The sequence below is a fragment of the Manis javanica genome, chromosome 11 (assembly GCF_040802235.1).
Source record: "Manis javanica isolate MJ-LG chromosome 11, MJ_LKY, whole genome shotgun sequence".
In the NCBI taxonomy this organism is placed as follows: Eukaryota; Metazoa; Chordata; class Mammalia; order Pholidota; family Manidae; genus Manis; species Manis javanica.
Window position 1 is genome coordinate 4,430,561 of NC_133166.1, and position 23,068 is coordinate 4,453,628.

Consider the following 23,068-nt stretch of genomic DNA (forward strand, 5'->3'; position numbering starts at 1 on the left):
CAGATCTGAGCAACATCTCTGCCTCCCTCTGCACCGTTTTGGCTTCACAGTCCCACTGTCACTGTGGGATCTGCCTCTTTTCCTAAAACCCTCGGCACTCACTCAAAGCCACATGCATTCTTTTTACGGCCACACTGGGAACCAGCCACTGCCAGCGGGCGTGCACTGAGCCTGCAGTGGAAATACCCTCAAAATAACTTCAGACTCCCTTCCCGGGATCCAGACGGGCAACTTGCCGAGTCTTTGGTGCTCATAGTAAAAGTCTCTGCCTGTCAGAATTGTGCAGGCAAAACCAAGGCCTTTTTAGGCTCCCACATTTGATAAATACCTACAGAGCATGAGCAATCCCACCCAAGAGACTTGGCGGCTTCACCTGTGGTAGCTTTCCCCTCCTGCGTCCACGTGCTGCTTTTCGAACTCCCAGTTTTTGTTAGGGGCATAATCCCATTCTACCTCTTCAGCAGCGATGTAAAAGGTTCTTATCATCCCATAAGGCTGCTCAGAAGGGTCCTTGTTGCCACAGCTGTTGACCTCATATATCTGATTCATGCCTCTGTTGAAGTGGTGCAGAGTGGAACAAAACACCCTGAAAATACCTGGAAGAGAAATGACATTGCATTTGTATATGGCACTCCATTTTTTTGGGGTTGGTTTGCTAGCAAACCTATATATTTTATTCCAAAATAAATAATTGATAAGGTAGAGTTTTTAAATATCATTTTTATATAGTACTTGAAAACCAGACCTTAAGGAGAATAAACTACTTTGAATAGATTTACTTACAGGAAAAAAATGCCATCCGAAATTCATTTGTAATGAAAAAACAAAACTTGCGAAGTTGCTGCCAAGAAATTATTCCTCTGGGTTTTCCCTATTACACATACCTATGGGAAGGTAGTCACTCCTGGAAAACCACTGATGGTATGATTTCTTAGCCAATCCCAGTTTAAAAAGAAGTAATTACTTGGAAGATTAATATCTTAGACAAAGTTCAAATTAAGCCACATTTCTAAAGTCATGTATTTTGCCCTAAAGGGTTTCATAAACTATAAAATGCAATACACATATAAGGTGTATTAAAGCCAAAGATATTACTTCATCAAGCCTTTGAGCAAAGGAGGTTCTCATTACCAATGGCTACATTAGGCCAGATGAAAAGTAAAAAGGAAAGAAATCAACTAGATTTCCCTACATAATGCAACAGTTGTGTTTAACTGAGAATTATGTAATTTTTAAACTGAATTTTGTAGATGCTTTGGAATCAGGTACATATATTTTAATTTAACTCACCATAAAATCATATAAAATAAAATTATTGGAAGATATAAACTCTAGTAAAATTATCAGGTCAATAAATCTTCCCTTCCTCTAGTAGACTCTGCTCTTAGAGGTGATTAGGGTAATGCACAGAGATACAATTTTTTTTTCCAGGCAGCACATTATGTGTTCATCATGTTCTCCAATAGTTGAAGAACTATCTCCTTTAAGAACAAAGAGGAGTTTAAGGCCATGATTATGGGAATGCTTTCACAGATATATCTCCAAGCCCATCAATTTGTATAAGTTAAATAGGCACAGATTCTTATATATCAGTCATATCTCAATAAAGTCATTCAAAAAAAAAATAAAGAGAAAATATTTGAGTTGCAGCCTACACCCTTGTTATGGGCACTCTTTTTGGCTTATAGATATCGGACAAGAACTGGTGAAGCAACCAAGTTTCAAGAAGTCACAGATTTATAATCGCCACCAAACATAAGCCAGAGAACATTGTTATGAAACTCTGTAGGAGGCTATAGGGCATCGGTGTAATACTCAAGGCCCTAGAATAAGTAGGGTAGTCTGCAAAAGTATTCCAGCCAACTCTAGCTTTGAACGACTGTTTCTATGGATTAAAACTATTTGGCTGTTTCCCTGCCCTCCCCTCTTTGGTCTTGAAGAATGTATTTTAAAAAAACAAAAATCATTGTGTGCAAGGCATCCCTTGGTTTGTTTTGGGTGATTCATCACTGATCAATTACACTAATGTTTGAAGGTTGAACACTTGAAGTGCATAACGCAAGGATGATAGAGCTCCTGTTCTTAGCCAGTTGTTGGACAAAAGTTCTCAAATCCTTAACCTGTGACACCGAGGGGCATCTAAACTGCAGTTCCAGTGGGAAGTAAAGAAGAAGACATCCGTTCATAAAGGAGGCAGTTGGCAAGTACTCATCTGGGGTAGCTGTTGGTTTGTTTTTAAGACTAATGAAGCAGTTGGGTTGGAGGAACATGTTGAATGCCCATAGTATTTGTTATCCTGATTTTTCATGTGATAGTTACCGTCTGCTGCCAGGTGTTTCTCTGTATCTTTTATAAAAATGCCATAATGATCTAATTAGTGCGGCACTCTCTAAGAGAAGAGACAGCTACTGGCTCTTCAGTGGGTCCTCCATGGACTTCAGACCCAGTGCAGCTTGCCTCTGGGGAAACCAGGGGTGCCCAACAGAACGAAAATCGAGAGGTCCCCAAATAACTCATCAGGAGTCCACTATCAGTTTCTAGAGAAGAGAAACCAGGCCACGTCCATAACGTGGAAGCATACACGGGGATGTCCATGCCTGGTGGATGCGGACTCTCACTCTACTTCCTGGTACTATTTTTAGATGCTTCTCCCCTGTCCTTTATACTAGGTATTTGGAATCAAATACTTAAGATTGTCTGATTCTAATCAAGACTGTCTCTCTTTCTATATGCCATGAAGTGCCCGAATTTGACTAATTTCTTCTGGGGGAGGACCTTAAGAGTACATGCCGAAAGTCACCTGAGATGGCCCGGCCAAGTTTACCTGCATGGTCTGGCTGCATGAACACTGTTTTGGAGATGTGGGGAAATAGGGCCAGGGTGTCATGGTGAGTCCCTTGGAAGTGGATGGTGTTCCCTTGAAAATAAACGCCGTGCATGTCGGTGTCAGTGCCCATTCCAATCATATGCCAAGAAACTCTGTCCTTTTTGCACATGGTTAGGCCTGGCTGGTTGCCATACATATAGCCATTAATAGCTAAATAGAAGGAAAAAGATAGTTAGAGACCATATAATTTTATAGACATACTGGAAGTACATCATCTTAGTGAAAGATTGGAAAGGTGTGTGGGAATGGGGGTGTTCAAGCTCAAATTATTTGTGGACAATCCTTATTATCAGAGAATAAATAATACTGGGGAAAGGTCATACAGTGAATCAATTTAGAATGGAGACCAAAATTAACAATGAATAACAAATATATAGTAATCAGAGAAATGCAACTTAAAACCACAGTGAGATATCACCTCACACCAGTAAGGATCACCACCATCCAAAAGACAAACAACCACAAATGTTGGCAAGGTTGTGGAGAAAGGGGAACCCTCCTACACTGCTGGTGGGAATGTAAATTAGTTCAACCTTTGTGGAAAGCAATATGGAGGTTCCTCAAAATGCTCCAAATAGACTTACCATTTGACCCAGGAATTCCACTTCTAGGAATTTACCCTAAGGATGCAGCACTCCAGTTTGAAAAAGACAGAATCACCCCTATGTTTATCACAGCACTATTTACAATAGCCAAGAAATGGAAGCAACCTAAGTGTCCATCAGTAGATGAATGGATAAAGAAGATGTGGTACGTATACACAATGGAATATTATTCAGTCATAAGAAGAAAACAAATCCTACCATTTGCAACAACATGGATGGAGCGGATGGAGCTAGAGGGTATTATGCTCAGTGAAATAAGCCAGATGGAGAAAGACAAGTACCAAATGATTTCACTCATATGTGGAGTATAAGAACAAAGAAAAACTGAAGGAACAAAACAGCAGCAGAATCACAGAACCCAAGAATGGACTAACAGTTACCAAAGGGAAAGGGACTAGGGATGATGGGTGGGAAGGGAGGGATGAGGGTGGGGAAAAAGAAAGGGGGCGTTACAATTAGCATGTATAATGTGGGGGGGGGCATGGGGAGGGCTGTACAACACAGAAGACAAATAATGATTCTACAGCATCTTACTACGCTGATGGACAGTGACTGTAATGGGGTTTGTGAGGGGGACTTGGTGAAGGGGGGGAGCCTAGTAAACATAATGTTCTTCATGTAATTGTAGATTAATGATAACAACAACAACAACAAAAAACATATGTACTGAAATTGTGAGATGTCATAAACAATGGATACATAAGGGCATGAATTCTAAGGATCAATAAAGAAAAATTCAGGGTGTTTTCTGGAGTAAGTTTTTCTGACAAAATTTTTTGATGGCATAATATGAAAAAAAACCTTCATTTCACATTTCAGTTGTACAGTGTGTAAAGGACATCAATCTTGTAAAAATATTTATGGATGTCACCAATTTCCCCAAAGTCTTCTATAATGCTCTTGATATGAAAATCATTTTCTTTTGTGGTTCTCATCCTGTAATCTCCCTTGCAAAGTGTCCCTTCCTTGGTTATTAATTCACTGAATTTCATCAGATCCTTATTTGCCAATAGCTTTGCATTTGAGTCTAGAAATTATCAGACATCCCTCTACTGATTTCATGAATCCTGCATCATTTAAAAGATTTGCAATTGATTGACATTGTCTTTGCATGCCTGGGCAGTAGAGAAGGATTTTGCAGGGGGACAGGGATGCTAGGTTTATGAGGTTAGTCTTTGGGTAAATAATTTTGCCTTTCATAACTTTTATTTCCCTATTTCAATAAACTAACTGAAGGGACTTTGAATAGGGGTTACTTAGACATGAAGGCCCCCTGTATCTCTAGAAATACAAATTGTTTTCATCTTTTACATCAGCCTCATCGATTGGTTGTGCTATCTGGAGCAGTGCCTTGAGAAGAATTTGGAAACTACCTTCCCACCCTGTGTGGGATGAATGCCATGACTGGACAGCACTGTCTGAGGGGTGACTGTCCATAACTATGGCTCATGCCTGATGTCTCTTAGAGAGATAAAGACTGTCCCAGCCCCTACTCCTTACTAATGCCTGTAAGGAAAGAACAGCTATCATACACACGAATGATCGTCTGTTATAATGCCATTATCAAATAAAATTACTTTTTATTTCTGTATCTGCAGAACCAGTGGTGCTTGGTAACTTTACTCAAATATTTGGGATTATTAGTACAAATTCCAAGAAGCCCTGGGGCTTCTGAGAACATCACATTTTCTGGAAAAAAAAAATTCTTTGGTAATGCTGTTGCAAATAAATTATCTAAATGTGGGCCATTAAATGTTAAAAAGATAACATTATAAATATCTTTTTTATTATTACCAAATGTACATCACAGGGGTTCAACAGTCCCCCTCCCCCACTCCTCGCCCTCCCCCTTGGTAACCACTAGTCACCTCTCAGTGACGATGAGTCTAATGTTGTTTTGCTCCTGTTTTGCTTTGTTTTTATACTCCACAAATGAGTGAAATCATATGGTATTTGTCTTTTTCCACCTGACTTATTTTACTGAACATAATACCCTCTAGATCCATCCATGTTGTTGCAAATGGCAGGATTTCTTTTTAGATAAGATTATAAATAGAGGTGCTAATAATTTGGTACTTGACTGGCTGGTGGAGAACCTTCTCTTGCTTTGAAACTCTAAAGCCTGTCTTTCTGGAACATTCATTCTTTCAACAAACACCTTTGATTGTAGATTACATAATAGGTTTAATGCAAAGTATCATATACATGTGAGCACCGTGTCTCTGCTATTGTTGCCATCTTTTTCCTCCTACTCCATGCAAATGAGAAAAGACATAGAATTTGATTTATAGTTAATGTGAAATTTAAATGAAAATACATTAATTTCCTTGATTTTTGCTTTAAAAATAACATATTCTGCATGTCTAAAATATGAAAACGTATTTCGCATTGCCAAATCAGGATGGGGCTGGATTTGACATGGTCCATTAGGTTGTTTAATATTTTTGAGACACAGCTCTCTCTTATGGTAAATTTCCTTTGCGACTTAGTTTCTCCACTAAGGAATTGCTATGTTTCCTAATTTCTAGTTCAGTTTCCCTTCTTTATTGGCTACTAGGAAGACTGGAAACAAATTTCATACTCAGTTGTAACAAAGCTTTTTGTAGAAGATGACACTGAAAAGTGTTATTCTGGGTTTTCCAAGAAAGGATTCTGTTGTTACAGAGCATTCAGGATCATGCAGAGTCTGTGAGCCGGTTGCTGGGGTCACTTGGGACATTGGACTTCTGTGAACTTCTCTGTGGGTTGAGAAGCTTAAGGGCTGTTTTGTTATTTTCCCGTGATGTTTCAAAAGCAATAGAGAGAGGTTCCTAAAACAAGCAGTGTAGCACCTATCTGACAGTGTTTGCTTCAGGAACTTTTGCTGATCACACCGTCTTGCAGGCATATGAGTTTGGGCACTTGTACATCACTCCGCTACCTTTGGTGATGTGCCCAAGACTAATAAGAATCCTGTGTTAGACCAATTACAAGGTAACTTGCTATTGTTAACAACTGATGTAAAAGAGACATAGAAGGAGAATTAAGTAATTCCTCTAAATGAAGATCTGGGATAGGAATGACTGGTATTTTACAAATTGACACTTTAGACAGTCACTTATATGACTTGAGAAGACATCCTTTGCTGTATAATGACTCTCTCCAATTATGACTCGGGTTATCAGACTTAATGATGTTATTGTGAACCCAAGGGAGGGCATTTTGTCAGTAATTTTCTGTATTTATAATGTACTGTAATCTTCGCTAGTTCAAATTTTGTGTTGCTTCATCTAACATTTATAAAGTGCTTTGGAAGTATTAATTAAGTTTCACAACAGCTCTGGAAGATAGAGAGGTTTCATCATACTTTGTGAGGCTGAAGTCATGAAATAATTTACTCACAACCAAGAGCAAAACCCAAGAAACCAAAATTAATATATTTAAAGCATTCCAAACATTTTCACCTCGAATGCAATTACATCTTTTCTTTATACGAAGGAAAATCATTTTTCATACCATGCATACGGTTAGACTTCACGAACTCTTTGTCTTCTTTGTCAACACTGAAGGGACGCCAGGTAAACTTCTGAATGTTTTCATCAATATACCAGCTCAGATTCTCATCAAAGACTGTGAATAGTAAGTAAAATTCCTTGTCTATTCCCTTCTACAGAGAAGAAAGAAATGAATGAGGAATCCTTAGCTATACTTAACTTTCAAAGTTAACACAAAGTAAATGAGGATCAACATCAGCCATAGATTTACTGGGTCATTTTGTAAATCAAGGTTCATGTAAACTCATTCTACACTCCAGAAATTCATCTTTCTCATTATATCCTTCTCCACCCCATGTGAATTCCTCAGAGGAACTAAGTTCCTGCTCACAAGCTTTCCTGCTCTGTGGTGTTCCTGGTGTCAGGTTGGTCATCACTATCTTATTCTTGTACGGTGGCTCCCATGTCCTGGCCTTGGCCTCTCCTCTCTGACTCATACCCTCTTACTCATCTCCTAGCTTACTCAAGCCACTCTGGCCTTTTTCTCTCCTCTGAACACACCAAGTTCGTTCCTGCTGCAGGACCTTTTCATGTACTGTTCCTATTGCCTAGAAGGTTCTCCCTGATTTTTCCTGTCTCAATCCCTTACACCATGCAATTCTCTGTATAAATGTTACCTCCTCAGAGGTTCCTTCCCTGACTACCATGTTTAAAACAGTCACTCATCTTCCACCCAGCCTGCAAACTCACTCTTTACTCTTCTTCACAGTACTTAACTCCACCTGAAATTATACTTTACTTATGAATTTATATTTTTTGACTGTTGTTTCACTGCAATGTAGTCTTGCGAAGGTAGGGATGTTTTTTTCCTCTGTATCCTTGGTTCTAAGAGAGATGCCTGGAAAAGCAGGCACTCAATACATGTTTGAGTGAAATAATGTATTCATGACTTCGCTAAATTATGTTAACTTGAGTTGATAATGAGGGGACAATGGATTACTTCCCACTGTGTATACTGCTAGTTCATCTATTTGAGCATGTCTGACCACAGCATCCTGAGTTGCTAAAATATGCTTTTCTTTAAAGCTGAAGCAGAGAAGTAACTGTATTTTCTGTCCTTAACTGTCTTCTATTCTTTGACATGCTCCCCTCCAGTCCAGTCTTCATCCTGCTGCCTGCTCCAGTGGGATCCTCAGCAATGCCATCTTTATCCCATCTCTCCTTAAACTGGACAGTGCAATCTAAAGTCATGGTGATCTGGTTCCTGACTACCTGTAAAGCCTCCTCTCATGGCCCTTCATGGCCCTGCCCTCCTGGTACTTTGAAGCAAGACCAAGCTCCTTGTAGCAATCTGAACTTGTGTTGTACAGGTCTCTGTCCTTCATGCATGTATCCCTTCAATTCTGATGGTCTGCCAACCTCAAGGGCCACTTAGCTGTCCCACGTCTGTGCTACTTTTTTTCTAACTTCATTGACATTCTGGGCACTCTTTGTTTTATGCTTCTACTATACCTCGTGTACACTCTCTGCTTTTATCACATGGTCAATTTAAGAGGATGGGCTATGGAAAGAAACAGTGCAGCTTGCAAGGTTTCAAAATAAAACATTAAAAAATTGGGGGAAAATAAGGAGTGAAACATATTTTAAAAGATCATGGATGTTTGAACTTTTAAAATATATTTTAAAAGATCATAGGAAGCAGACCTAGGTTCTCATACCATTCTGCTTACCCACTGTGAACACTGGGGCAAGTGATTTATCCTTTCTGAGCCCTAATTCCCTCATCTGCAAACTGTGGATAAGAATAGTCCCACCTCATGTATTTTTTGGTGAAGTTTAAATTAGATAATATAGGTAAAGAACTCAAGACAACATCTGGCAAATACTAAGTAGTCAATGTAAACTGTTATTATTAGCTGTGATTACAACTGTTCATAGAATGAGAAGGAACCCTTAAAAAGAAGTGAGTTGAAGAACCTCATCACCTAAGAGTCATTTGGAAGGTAACTGGGTCTATGAGTATGGGAAACGAATCCAGGAAACAGAAGGTCAGTGATAGGACCTTGGGTGATGGTTATTTATTTATTTTATTAAGGTATCATTGATATACAATCTTAGGAAGGTTTCACATGAGCAACATTGTGGTTATTACATTTACCCATATTATCAAGTCCCCCCCACACCCCATTGCAATCACTGTGTGATGGTTAATTTTATATCAACTTCACTTTGCTATAGGTTGTTCAGATGTTTGGTTAAACATTATTCTGGGTGTTTCTATGATACTGTGTTTTTATGAGATTAACATTTGAATCAGTAGACTGAGTAGAGCAGATTGCCCTCCCAAATGTGGGTGAGTCTCATCTAATCAGTTGAAGGCCTCAATGGAACAAAAGTTCTTACCCTTCCACAGTAGAAGGGAATTCCTCTTGCCTTTGAAATGAAACACCTGCTTTTGCCTTCCTGGTTCTTGAACCTGATGGCCTTTTGGGTCTCTTGGGTCCTGCTTACTGATTCACTCTGCAAATCTTAGAACTTGTCAGCCTACATAATCATGTGAGCCAACTCCTTATAATGCATCTCTTTCTATCTATCTATACATCCTAATGGTTCTGTGTCCTGGACATCACAGACTGATCCACCCTGACACTTGCCCATGGAATACATCTGAGTGATCCAGCACAAAGCTATTTTGTGAAGAGTATCATATTCATACATTCTAGGCTCCAGCAGCAGCAAGGAAGCTGGGAGGTCTGAACGCTAATCTATCTCACAACTCTGTGACTGCTTAAATGTAAATAAACAAATTTTGCAAATGAGGTTGTCTTGGAATTTTCAGTATCTATTTGCAGGCCACACACTTAATGTTTGAGTGTGTGTAATACAGCATTTTCTGTTAACTAAACTTATTAATATGAGTTGGAGGGTAAGGATGCTTACCCTGTATTTCATTTATTCAACCATAAATATTTGTTGAGTATCAGTAATACACCAGGCATGGATCTGGCAAATGATGATAAGACAAAGTCTCTGCTCATGGTACTTACATTCTAGTTGGAGGAAATAAACTATGCACATTAAATAAGGAAATAAGTAAAATGTCCTATGATGGTAAGTTACGTTAAAACCAGGTCATGTGATAGAGAATGACTTTAGCTTGGTGATTAGGGAAGACTTTTCTTAAGAAGTGAGAAGAAAAGCCAGCCATGCAAAAGTCTGGAAAGGCATTCCAGGCAGAGGGAGCCTAGTAGAGAGGCCCTAAGCCAAGGGTAAGCATGGCTCATTCAAGGAACAGGAAGGCTTGTATGGATGGAGTATAAGTAGGCATGAGGGACTATGGTGAAAGCTATCAAGGACGGAGTCAGAGGCTGGGGCACAGAGGGCCTAAGCTAGAAGAGTAGATTTTTATTCTAAACACAGAAGTGATTTGATCAAGGTAAATTTCCTGACGTAGATCATTACACTGTATTTACGTCAGACAGTGACCTTGTGTTTAGGAAACATACATTGAAGAGACATCATGTCTGCAATCTACTCTCAAACAGTTAAGAAAAAAAGCAACATAGAAAAGTAGAATAATAAAGCAAATGAAGTAAATGTTTTTATTTGGGGTATCCGGGTGAAGGATATATGGGAATTCTTCGTAGTTTTTTTTGCAGCTTTTCCACAGGTCTGAAATTATTCAAAATTAAAAGTGTCAGAATGATGAAGATGAATGGACAGATGGATGGGTGGATGGATAGATAGGTGATGGTGTGGAAGTAGGGAGTCTGATCAAATAGTTATTGTGGAAGGTCAGAGGTGTTAGAAAAGGGACTTACATCCCCTCATTGTATTCTCTGACATCTTTTCAGCCCTGGAAGAATTTTTAGCAATTAACTGGAAGGAGATACAAACACTTCTTTACATGTTCATCTCTTCAGCTGCCTAAGTTTAGAAGAGCCCTAAGTTTTTACCTATAGAGGGCCTGGTTTCATATGTATTTCTTAGATATTTCTTGCATAAATAGCTTTCTGTCTGACCAAAGGGATGCCTCTCTCAGCCAAATCCTGGGAATGGGGTGTTTCAGATTGTTTTTTTTTTTTCCATGAATTTTGTGTAAGTGTAGTGACCAAGAGCGGTATTTGGCTCAGGCAAAAACCCCCACATGCTGTGAGGTCCTTCTAGCAAACCTCAAAGTTCCCATTAAGTGTATGCAATAGGGGCAATATGAGAACTATCTTTAAAAAGTTTTATAGCACTCAATTCCTTTACCAGGTATTTAGCTATGGGAAGCAGGTATTTAGTATATTAGAAGAACAAAGTTGGAAGCTCAGAGTCCTGTGTTCTATTGCTGACTTTCACTACTTAGTAGGTGTGTTTCCTGGGGTATCAACTCACTGCCTCAATGCCTCAATTTCTTTAGCTGTAAAATAAGGATAGTCATTCTGCTTTGCCTCATATGACTGTTGTGGTTATAGTATAACTGCTTGGTCTTACTGCACATGCATTATTGAGGGCAAGGACATGCTAAGCCTCTTTTAGACATTTTCAGGATTGGTCCTTGTACAGGGAAAGGAAAATCTGAGGTGGACCAAGATAGTTTGCATCCTCTATCTAGAAACTCCTTTGTGCCCAGAAGTGGGTGCATACAGTCCAAACATTATAAAATATACCATTTAAATAAATAGCCTTGCAATTTCTATCGGTGAAGTAATTCAAAATGGTAAAATGACTGGATTTTCCTCTTTTCATCAGTGTGTTTAATGTCATGTAGTCATTGCTTGAAATGTTATGCCTTGTCACACTAATCAAGGCAGCCATCCACAGACTCTAAGTGAAGTTATCTACATGCTTTCTTGTTTCTTCTGCCAAAATGATTAACTTTCAGTTTACAGTGGTGTGTTACAGTGGTTCTCAACCTTGGTTGCGTACTGTAATCACCTGAAATTCTAATTTAATTGTTTTGGAGCACCTGAATAAAGGTTATTTAAAAGGTCCCTATATCATTCTAATGTGTAGCCACATTTGAAAAACCTTGTCCAAGAAGAAACGCTTCCAATTCACATTCTCCCTGTAGATGCTGAAGATTCTAGAATCAAAGCAATGCCCAGGGAAAGAGGTTTACCAAATTCCAGCCACAACAAGCAGAAATTCTGAGTTTCTGGGTAGACATCTATAACTTCCAGATCTTAAATTATATATTAAAATTGAATTTAAATTCAGATCTTACATTCATAAAAAATAAAATAAATTTCTCATTATGTCAATTTCAAGAGGAAGAAGGAAAAAATTGCCTTTTGTTACTGACTCTTAATATCTAATCTCTAGACATATTACTGATTTCTCCAACATGCAATCCTGAAAAAAATTTGGTGACTTTCAGTGGCCTACCTGTGTCCCATCAGCATTGAGGACGCCCTTTTTACAGATTAGCAAAGGCCCTACAAGGCCAGCGCTGGTGTCCTGGATCGCCTCGACCGCTGAGAAGTAAAGGTAGGTCAGACAGTGGGGATCATCAGCTGTTGGGCTTACACTTTCAGGCACTGTCCACCTGTACGTGAAGGTTTCACCTGGCTTAACATGTGCACCCGGCTTCACAAATCCTGAAGAGATAAATGAAGCAATTACTGAAAATAATAACCAAGAACATTAAATTTATCATACTGAGTCTTCCAGCCCTGCGTGTCTTCTCTGATGATGTATTTTATGGAAGGACAGATGTTTTTGCTTATGTATCTTACCAGTGAGGCCACTGCCAGGCTGTTGTTTTATGGGATAGAAGCTTATATCAAAGGATTATAATCTTCTTAGATTACATTTAGTGTCTTCATAGATACTATTTCTTACTCAAATACTAGGGTTAGCAAATATTAAAAGAGTGACAACTGCCATTTAACAATGAAATACAAATCCATAAAATATCACTGAGTGCCTTCTATATGGGATATAGCCTGCAGAGGATACCCCAAAAAGTTACGCAAGAAACCTATTTTCAAAGAGTTTGAAATCTAGAAGACTGAACTAGGAAATAACCCAAATAACTACAAGATAGAGGGGATAAGTGAATGTCCAAGGTTACAAAGTGATAAATGGCGGATCTGGGATTCTAACTCAGGGCTGCCTGATTCCAAAGACTGCACTTAACCCTTACATTATACCACCAATGAACACATTAAATCTCCAGATCGAGGACAGAGACTCTGCATCTTGTCCAGAGCTTTGCAAAAAAGGTGCCCAGTAAGTTTTCTGAGTTAAACAAAAGAAAACATAGACTTTCGGACTGTCACTTCAGCAAGCCACAGAAAGCCATCGTGAGCATTTTGACCAAGAAAGAGAATGCAGGTACAGGAGGTGTTGTGGTAGCTGTGGATGGGGAGGGTAGACTTGGGGAGGGGCAATCCTCCCTCCATTCATTCCTTCCTTCTCTGTCCCCTCACCATCACCACAAAGCCTGCTCTGGCCCTGGGCCTAGCCTCCTACTTGGGATGAAGAAATATGCCAGGCAGTCACGATGTCTGTTGCAGTGATAGGGAAGGCTTCCAAGGAGACCAGGAGTTTCCCAGGAGCAGTATCATGAATGGAGGGATAGTTCCTGCAGTTACTGGGCAGAAGCTGCCTTTCTTACATGTAGAGAGTCTTTGCCACCTACTCTGTGCTGGGGAGAGACCATACATAGTGGTAAACACATAATGCTGGTTTTAAATACACACTTGTTGGCAGATATAGAGCAAAGACCATGTGTAAGATTTTAATGTCAACAAAACATTGGAAGTCAGAGTTTCCCCTCAGCCTTCACCTCCAGAATCTCATTCTGTAGCAGAAAAGCTCTCCATCCTAGAGAAGGGGGATGACTGTGAACATAGCTTGCTTTGACATTTATTACATAACTGAGGGAAAAGGAAAGGAATTAACATTTCCTAGGTACCTACTGTGGCCCAGACCCTGTCCTGAATTCTCTCAGGTTTCCTAAAGCCCTGCATGCCCTGCTTAAGGTGCATAGAGGAGAAGTATAAGGTTCAGAAAGTTGCAACAATTACCCAAGCTCACAAGGCTAGTCAGTGAAGGCACCAGGATTTGAACCAGGTCTGTCTAGTTCTAAGCCCTTCGCTTACTCATCCTGTTTCCTCCCAAAGCCCAGGCTGAGACTTACCATCTATGTTTGGGGCTGCATCAGAGGCCTTGTCATAGATCACGCCATGGGGCAAAATGCTGTAAACATGGTCGGCTTTGTTAGCAAAAGTCACTAACAGGGTGTCACCCACCTCTGCCCTGATGACGGGGCCTGAAAAATATCAAGAGGGGGAGGAAGGAGAAGAGATGAAAAGAGGCAGAGAAAAGTGAATGTGGGCAGGAGAAGAAGAGGCACCCCAGGTGTATATGCCCCACGACGACAACTCCCCCTATCCATTCAAAACATGACTGATGGTGTTACTCTACCAAGGATTCCAAGATGTGCTTCTGCCTCAGAGAGTCTCTTTCTTTGAGTAAAAGTTGCATCGACATACTCCTTGTACTGAGCCTTCCAATATTTTCCTCCAATCCTGGCATCCCCTTGTGTGAAATAGGGCTCTGAGTCACTGTGGAAAAAATAGGAACCTGATTGAGAATACATCTCTACATATTCACCAAATGCCTTAATTATGGAGCTTCATTTTATCATCTTTAGTCCATTTGCCCACCCATTTCCCCAGGAAAAAAAACAGCACAATCTTCAGCAAAGTGCCCTGGAAAAGTCACCCAGCTTTAAAAGTCTTCTGAAGCTGGATGTTGCTCAAGCTCATTTCTGTCTTAGCCTTTGTACTCTCTTCCCCAGAGGTCCAGCAACCAAAGAAAGCACAAGTAAACACCTTACTTACCAGTATTGGAGTCCCAGAGGGTGTCCTACAAAGTAACAAAGAGCTAACTGGTTTCTTTGCAGAATAAGCATCCCTCTATCTCTTGCTGATGTCAATATGAATAGTCTCTGCATAGAGTAAACTCTGATGTCTGTCATGATTAAGGAGTGGAGTGTCTAGTTAATCAGATGTTTTAATGGAGAGTTATCATATAAACCAAAAGCATGAAACACCACACTTAAACTTGTAAAAAACAATAACATAAATTCTGACCAGTACTGTCTCTAGCCTACCCTGTCTCTGTCAATAGCACCATCACTCTTGCAGGCACACAAGCTTTTTGGCTCCTTTTTCTACCTCATCTTCCTACCTTGTCCAGCCTTACTTTGTAGCCTTTTTATGCACCCTTCATTTTTCTGTGCCCACTTTGCATCTCTTCCTTTCTTTTCTTCCCATTGCCACAAACCCAGTACATGCCCTCCTCACCATGCGTTTGGACCACTATATCAGCCTCTAGCTGCACACGCTGCTTCCTCTGTCTAACATTGGTGCACCCCGTTTGTTTCTCAGCATACAAAAATAAACTTTGGAAGGAATATAGGACTTCTGCAATTGATATCCAGTGTACCCCACTTCTCTGCCTATTGCCCTATACAGATGCCCTATGCAAATCCCCAACCTGTAATTCTGATCTAAAGACCAACCCATGCATCTAAACTCCCTTCTCCTTACTACTCACTTAGATGAATTCTGTCATTTTTCAGGACTCTGCTTAAGTCCAGCTTTCTCTGGCAAGTATTGCCTGGCTCTCTTAGTGATTCATCTTAGTCTTATTTGTAACTTGGAAAGTTACTTTTCTTCTCTGCATACAGCTTTTTTCTCCACCTCAGGGTGGAAACATTGTTTTAGACCTTGCATCCCTCATGTCCCATAGTAAAATAGTGCTTTCATGTATCACATTAAATATTAGTTGAATTTAATTTTACATTTCATGTTTTATAAGGTGCTTCAGAATTCTGGAAGGCTTCTAAGACATTGATGGCTAATTCTCATTCTGTTCATGGAGAAATACTGGTCAATAAAGAATGTTGCTCTCCAAGAGTTTTTTTTATCATATATGGCTTACACAGATTTTTTAGGCAACATTCAAGTGCATCCGTTTTGTGGAAGAATGAATGAATTAATGAAATTTACAATGAAAGCAACAAAGTGTGTCTTACTAATCACAAAGAGAATTTTAAAACATTCCCTCAAACATAAAAAAATCATAGGGTAATTGCAATCATTTGTGATATTGTACTATACACTTTTAAATGCTTTCATAGACATCATTGTATATGATTCTATAATAACAAGATGCAGGAGTCCACATCTACTTAATGAATTGTTAGACTCAATTAAAAAAATACTATATGCTTTGGGAGCCAGGAGAAAATGACGAACAATGACTTAGGAGTCAGGGAAACTTCACTTAAGAGGTGACATTTGAATTAGATCTTGAAGAGAAGATGGAATTTTACTAGACAGAGAGGAAAAGGACATTCTCAGTAGAGGGGTATAACATACATCAGGCTGACCTTAAACTGAAAAGTGTAACTTTCCTTGGCTAGTTCTTCTCCATTGAAAGAGAGCCCTGTGTTACTCTCTTCAAATCTGTCTGCTGCATATGTGCAAAGGCCTTACCCTAGTCTCCATCAGTTTGTTAATTCCCATGGCACTTAGTATAGCAGTTTGCACATTGTAGGTGCTCAAGAAATGCTTGATAAATGAATGAAATGACAATGGCTTTGACTTAGCCAGTAAATTGTGAAACAATATACACGCTGCCAGCTCTCAGCAGTGTATACATTATGGGGCTCCGAACTCCAAACTCCGAAGTGGTGTCATTATGCCATCTTTGCAGTGCGCGCTCACAGGAGCAGTGCCTGGAGGACAAATGAGGTCATGGGGAGAAGACTAAGAGATGCATCTCTTATGAGAGGCTTAAGCAAAGAGTGCTTACCTGCCAGAGGCATTTAGGGGAAGACCACTGAACTTGTTATAGCCTTGAGGACCATAATCCCAAAGAATTTTTTCAGCTGCTATAAAGTAGTGCCTCTCTTGACCCTTCATCTTGGGGTGCGAAATATCACCTTTGCAGTTACCAACATTGTATTGTCCCAGCATACCAGCTGCCAAACAGAGGAAAATCATAAGCCAAGATACAAATGCTCAGAAAGAAATCACACAGGAAAGACTGAAAGATTTGACTTTATGAACATTTAAATTTTTGGACCCAGGAATTCTGAATCTAGAAGTTTTCCTTCAACTGTCAGACAGAAATATAGAAGTATCTATAAATTGATGTTTATAAATGATACTGTTTATCATAGCAAGAAAAAATGGGGGAAAATATAAGTGTTAAGCAGTAGAGTATTGGTTAAGTAAATCGTACTAATCTCCTTATCAAGGAAACTGGAAGGATTAGCAATGATGAAGTAGCTTTATGTTCACAAACATGAAAATATAAGAAAATAAGCTACAGGATAGTAATTAATAGATTGATTTCATTTTATAAATAACATGCATTTATGTAAAAAAATCTAGAAAATGGTGAGGAAGGATAGACAGCAAAATAAATCTAATTTATATAAGATTAATAAATATAAATCATAAATTTTTGAAAAGGAAAATGTGACACCATTATCTCAAAATGGAATTACTGATTTTCAAAATCAAATATATGTACTTTCAAATTTTTTTACAGTAATTGTTTCTGAGAGTTTGGACCGTTTATATATAGTAATGTATAAATACCAGGTTATATCCACAACTACTCTGCAACCTTAGCAATTTTACTGTTTCTGAGGTGCTAATTATTTTAAAACTAGTTTCTTCCCACATTTAACAGCATGGGACCCTGCACGAATAGGGATCTTGCTGCGAGAACACTTAAGATCTACCCTCTTAGGAAATTTCAAATGCATCATGCAATATTGGCTACAGTCACAATACTGTACATGAGATCTCCAGAACTCATTCATCTTGCATAATGGGAACTTTGTACCCATTGAGACCGCAAGTGGTCTTCCCACAAACACACACACAAAATGGAAACTATGCAGGTGATGGATGTGTTAATTAGCTGGAGTGTTCAGTTCGATATGAATACATACCTCCAAACATTAAGTTGCACATCTTAACTATATACAATTCCTATCTGTCGATTATACAGCAGTAAAACTGGGGTGGGTGGGAGAATAGGAACTTTGCCTTTTCATATTTGTCTTCCCAGAACAGAATCTGGTACATATTAACTGATCATGTGCTGAGTTGAATTTCACTGGAATAACCCAGCTGACTAGTGCTAAGATTAGCTGTTTAAGCTTGGTGGGAACAAGAATGTGGTATCAAAGAAACCCTAAAGAGTTGCATCCTTGTAACTATTAGTGACTGTGTGTTGTTTGTCAGTATCCAAATTTAATCACACATTTTTTTTTTCAGTTTTCACTGAAGAAAAAAAATATGTGATTTTATTTTATTTCAATTTAAATTTTTCTATTCTTGTTTTTACCATTTTAGGCCAGACCTTTTATAATGTCATAACTCAAATCTACCAGTACTTCTTAACTAGCATCCAATGGCCAGAATCTCTCCACTGAATCTTTTCTGCACATGGGTATCATATTTATCTTCCTAAATTGCCTCACTGATTATGTCACTGGTGTGCCTAAGGATCTAGAAGGACTCACTGTTGCCTTCCAGACACAGTCCCACCTCCTCAGCCTTGCCATTTAAATAAAGCTCTTACTATGGGGACCCAGTCTGCCTCTCTAGATTTTTCTCTCATTGTTCCTCTGCCATGAGCCCAGGGTCCAGTGGAGTAAAGACCTGGTCTATATGGTCCCAGGGAACCAGGGCTAAGTCATTCAACAGGCATTTAAATCAGCAAATGTTTATCGTGCACCTATCATAGGATTTTGAAACTAAATGGACCTTGTCTCAGTGTAAGGAGGAACATCCTAACAGAGCACCCCAGAAATGAAATGGACTGCTATAGTGACTTGAGAGAGATTACAAAGCAAATTCAGGAATTGAATGAGGGATTGATCCAGATTATGTATAAATTACTTTCCAGGTTAAAAATTCATTATTCCATTTACAGTTGCTCCCATAGAACATGTCCTTTTCCCAGTTTATATTACTTCCTCTACCTGGCAAGCCTTTCTTCCTTTCTTCATCTGTTCAATTCCTACCCATGTTTCAAGGCTCAGGTGAGGAGCCAGTTCCTCAGGAAGCCTCTCTGATTGCTCCGGAAAAGTGATTATAGCACCCAAAGAGCACTTATCATTCTGTTTCAAATTTTATTCATTTTGTAGATGTCTACCTATGTCTCAGTACTAGGTTGTAGGCCCCTTGAAAATCTTATCACTTCTTTCCATCACTTCCTGCCTTGTTCATAGGAAAGTGCTCAATAAATATCTGTTGATAGGATGGTAAATAAATTAGCATTGCACATTTTCCTATATAATTAATATTTAAATATAATATTTACAAGAATCTAACAGCAGACACTGAATGAGCCTCATCAACTGTGTGGTTTAATTGTAGCATTCTAGGCATCTCCACACTGGTCTTTGTCTTTTTTTTTTTTACCTTGTAGGTGATCATTAACTTGGCAAGTTATCATCCACTTCCCAGGATTCTCAGCTATCATGTCTATTGTCAGGAGGGTGGCTGGGAACAAGTTGACGACATCAGTCCGACGTCCTCGGCTGATGAAGGTGTTACCATAAAAATAGATGGAATGGATGTCTATCTCATTCCCCATCCCAAAGAGGTGCCAGGACACAGATTCACCCACACACATTTCAGGCTCAGGGAAGTTTCCAAAGACGTATCCATTGAGGGCTGCAAAAGAGAAACACATGAGTGGAGGGGACTCCCCTGCACAGGTGAGCCAGACCAGAAGCAAGGGCAGTCTGTAACCCAGGACAGGTCACGATGTAGTGCAGGTCACTGCCTATAATGTTTTTGTGCTGAAAAGCATGGCACCTTTCATGAAATGTAGTCCCAGGAAGAAATCAAACATAACCAAATGACGATTGATTTGCTGTGGGACTTCTCCCTCGGGTTCTCTCAGGTGACTCTGGCCCTTATCACTTTGACCTTAGGCAAGTCACTGATAGTCTCTGGACCTCAGTTTCTCCATCTGTAAACTGGGAAAGGTCAGATGATCTTCAGCTCCTTCCCTCTCTCCTATGAGTTTGTGACTATATTGCTGCTGCCTTGGTTAGGATGACTTGGGGAGACAGGCAAAGATGAAGGAAATTTGTCAATGAATGAATGACAGGGGTGTTTGTTGATACTGAAGATGGCCTTTATGTTCAGGAAGGAGGGGAATGTTTATTAATCCCCACTTCCTAAAATTCTTCTTTAAGCCACTACTCTCCAAAACAAGCATGAGTAGGTGTTCTGTCTCAGTGGACAGCATAACTATAGAAATTCATTACTTTCAATAAACACAGGGCCTGGTGCACAGTGAATGCTCAGTAAATGTTGTTGGTTTAAAGAATGTCTGGGAAACAATGAATTCACAAGTGTGTATTTGCACCCCACACACAGAGTAGTTCCTGAAATACACCTCAGAAAATGGTCACTGGATAAACAAGAAGTTGCAAACTACAGGATTGTTAATGATTCATTCTTATTTCTCCTTTCAGTCTAAACCACCCCTCATCCTCTGGGCTTACCTCCTGATTATAACACTAATTCTTCCATTTTCTGTGCCATACCTTTGTCCTACCCAATTTAGCTTATGTTTATTGTCCCTTCTCCAATTGTTTTAGGTTCTGATATCTATTCAATCACTTTCTAATCATCCTCAACACTGAGTTATAAGTCTTAGAAAACTACATTAGACATTCTGTGTTTTTTCCTCCCTCATAGTATCAGATACACAGAAGGCACTCAGTGTGTATTTGATAATGCGGGAGACACTCACAGTGCATTTTGTTGCTCCTCTGGAAAACGGCATCTTCTTTGTTCACTGAGTCAGGGTCAGTGCAGAAATGTCTGATATTTTCATCAAGGTACCAGCTTTGATTCTCATCCACCAAAGTAAACATTATAATGAACTCTCGGTCCACATCAGCCCTTGTCCCTGAATATGTATTCAGGATACCTACCAAACATTCAAAAAAAATCAGAGAAAAAAGTCCAAAGTAAACTAAATCAAGGTAAGCTTTGCTTTCAGCCAGTGGTATCAGATAGGTTTGAAGTTTGTCAAATATCTATATGTACAATAGTAACTGCAACATAAAAGCAGTGAAGGACTTTAATGGAAATGACAGAACTGTAGAAGAGGAAAGTCATAAAACAGCAGTCTTCATAGCTATAGACGTGAAAACCTAGCTATCTCTAAAGGAAGTCAACTTTATTGACAGAGCATGGACACACTAAATCAATGAGTAGGGAATAAAATAGACAAGTGATTTTGCAGGTGAAATAATGAAGCAAAACCACCCCTGGTCATTTGACTACATTTTTCACTTTCCTAAGTGTGGCATAATTGTGATATGAACAGCTCTTAATATAGAATGTTCTTTAAAAAAAAAAGCATGTAAGTTTCAGATTGCTATGACAGTTCTTAGACAGAAGTCTGAAATTATTGTTCCTACTAGGGTGTCAGGTTGATCTTCTATGTTAGAAGAATTTCTCTAATCTTACCGAAAGGGAGCAAGGGCACATTGTGTATGGAGCGAAAGAGGCAGGCAAAACAAGACCTGAAGTTTATATACACTTTTTAACACACCTGGGTACCCCCTGGAAGATGGCGGTGGGGAGAGCCTCTTTACCTTCCTTGCACACCAGTAGTGGGCCAATTAGCCCAGTGCAGATATCCTTAGGGGCGTCAATGTGCGAATGGTACACCCAGGTCAGGCAGTTGGCATCTGCTTCAGCGGGGGCATATTCTTCTCTCACTGGCCAGACATAGGTGTAGTTTTTCCCAGGAGGAACCATATCATCATCCTTGTTCCTTCCCGATGTCCCATCTGGGTACAGAGCTCCTATCCAAGAAAAGATAGGACATAGTTAAAACACAGAGGTCACATACCAACACAGACAGGGCCAGAGCTTTGAAATCAAACACGTACGAAGTAAAATTTATTTCCTGTGGGATTGAGGCAAGGTACTTAAATTCTCAATGCATTGGTTTTCTATCCGTAAAGCTGGAATGTTGATATCTACCCCTCAGGGATGTGAGAACTAGATGGCACAATGTATCTGAAGTGTCCTGCACAAAGCCAGATGCTTAAATTTGTTCACAAATTCATTCAACAAACCTGTATGGGATCTCAATCACGTGCCAGCAGATGCACTAGGTATTTTACCTCATTCTTCGAAGCAACCCCATTCAGTAGGTACTAATATCTGCTTTTAGATTAAGTCACAGTAACACTGCTAGCATGTGGTGGGGCCAGATTTCAACCTAATTGTGTCTGACTTCCCACTACACTGATACCTCCCCACAATTTACTGGGAATATAGTGGACAGACTATTTATTTTACATCTTTTTTCACTTTATTTTTGCATACTTTCTTTTTATGTATATATTTATATAAAACTTTATTTTCCATGTTAATTTTTAATTACTTTTATTCTGAAAAGAACATGAATCATTTTATAAATTAAACCCCTATGCTCTATAATATCTAAAAGATAAAGTCAGAGAGCAAAACCTATATAAAGGAAGCAGGATATTAATTAGTTAATTAATTGACTAAACTTAGAGCTCTTCAAAATTAAGTATAGCTCTGAATTTCCTGGTTATATCTAGATCATATTGTTATAGGTAGAGTTAATATTATCAGTAATATAATGAGGTTATATTGTTTCTTTGTTCAATCAAAGGAAACTTGCCAGTTCCTTAAGAGAGAGGAACTTTTTGCTGGCACTAAATTCTAAGGGAATATTTTCAAGAAAATCATTGTATACAAATTATTGAATAACATAATGAATTATGTCTTTGATGTGTTCAAGAATGGTTTCCACAGGAGGCAAAAATGTTATTTTTAAAAATAATTTCGTACATTGTCTCTCAATACAAGCTAAGAATATAACTAAAAAGTACTTGACAAAACCATTTTTACTCAACGTTAAACTAAATGTAGTTTACTGTTTCTAATTTGATAATTGGTCCAACATGATAGAGGAATAGAAAAATCCCAGAGTGCCACCGCTATCCATCAAATCTAAATGACATTTTAAAAAAATTCCTGTGTTACCTAACCTCTCAGCAGCAT

At 39.1% G+C, this 23,068-nt stretch overlaps 1 protein-coding gene and 1 long non-coding RNA gene across 7 annotated transcripts in view; one reads left to right on the forward strand and one right to left on the reverse strand.

Moving 5' to 3' along the window:
• LOC118971143 (uncharacterized) overlaps window positions 1-23,068 on the forward strand; it is a 120,387-nt gene that overhangs the window by 34,515 nt on the left and 62,804 nt on the right. The window lies entirely within an intron of this gene.
• HEPHL1 (hephaestin like 1) overlaps window positions 1-23,068 on the reverse strand; it is a 69,639-nt gene that overhangs the window by 24,597 nt on the left and 21,974 nt on the right. For 5 of the 6 annotated variants that reach the window (XR_012122485.1, XM_073215842.1, XM_037011651.2 and 2 more), the window contains 10 exons: window positions 21,619-21,831; window positions 20,766-20,945; window positions 19,418-19,672; window positions 16,785-16,953; window positions 14,385-14,524; window positions 14,098-14,229; window positions 12,339-12,550; window positions 6,988-7,138; window positions 2,825-3,037; window positions 374-596 (listed from right to left, as the gene is read on the reverse strand). Coding sequence is in view for 5 of the 6 variants with exons in the window: in XM_073215842.1 (XP_073071943.1) it covers window positions 374-596; window positions 2,825-3,037; window positions 6,988-7,138; window positions 12,339-12,550; window positions 14,098-14,229; window positions 14,385-14,524; window positions 16,785-16,953; window positions 19,418-19,672; window positions 20,766-20,945; window positions 21,619-21,831 (1,888 nt within the window). In the remaining variant the exon portion in view is untranslated. Of the gene's footprint in view, window positions 1-373; window positions 597-2,824; window positions 3,038-6,987; window positions 7,139-12,338; window positions 12,551-14,097; window positions 14,230-14,384; window positions 14,525-16,784; window positions 16,954-19,417; window positions 19,673-20,765; window positions 20,946-21,575; window positions 21,832-23,068 lie in introns of those variants that run through there. The other variant, XM_037011653.2, reaches the window with a different exon arrangement.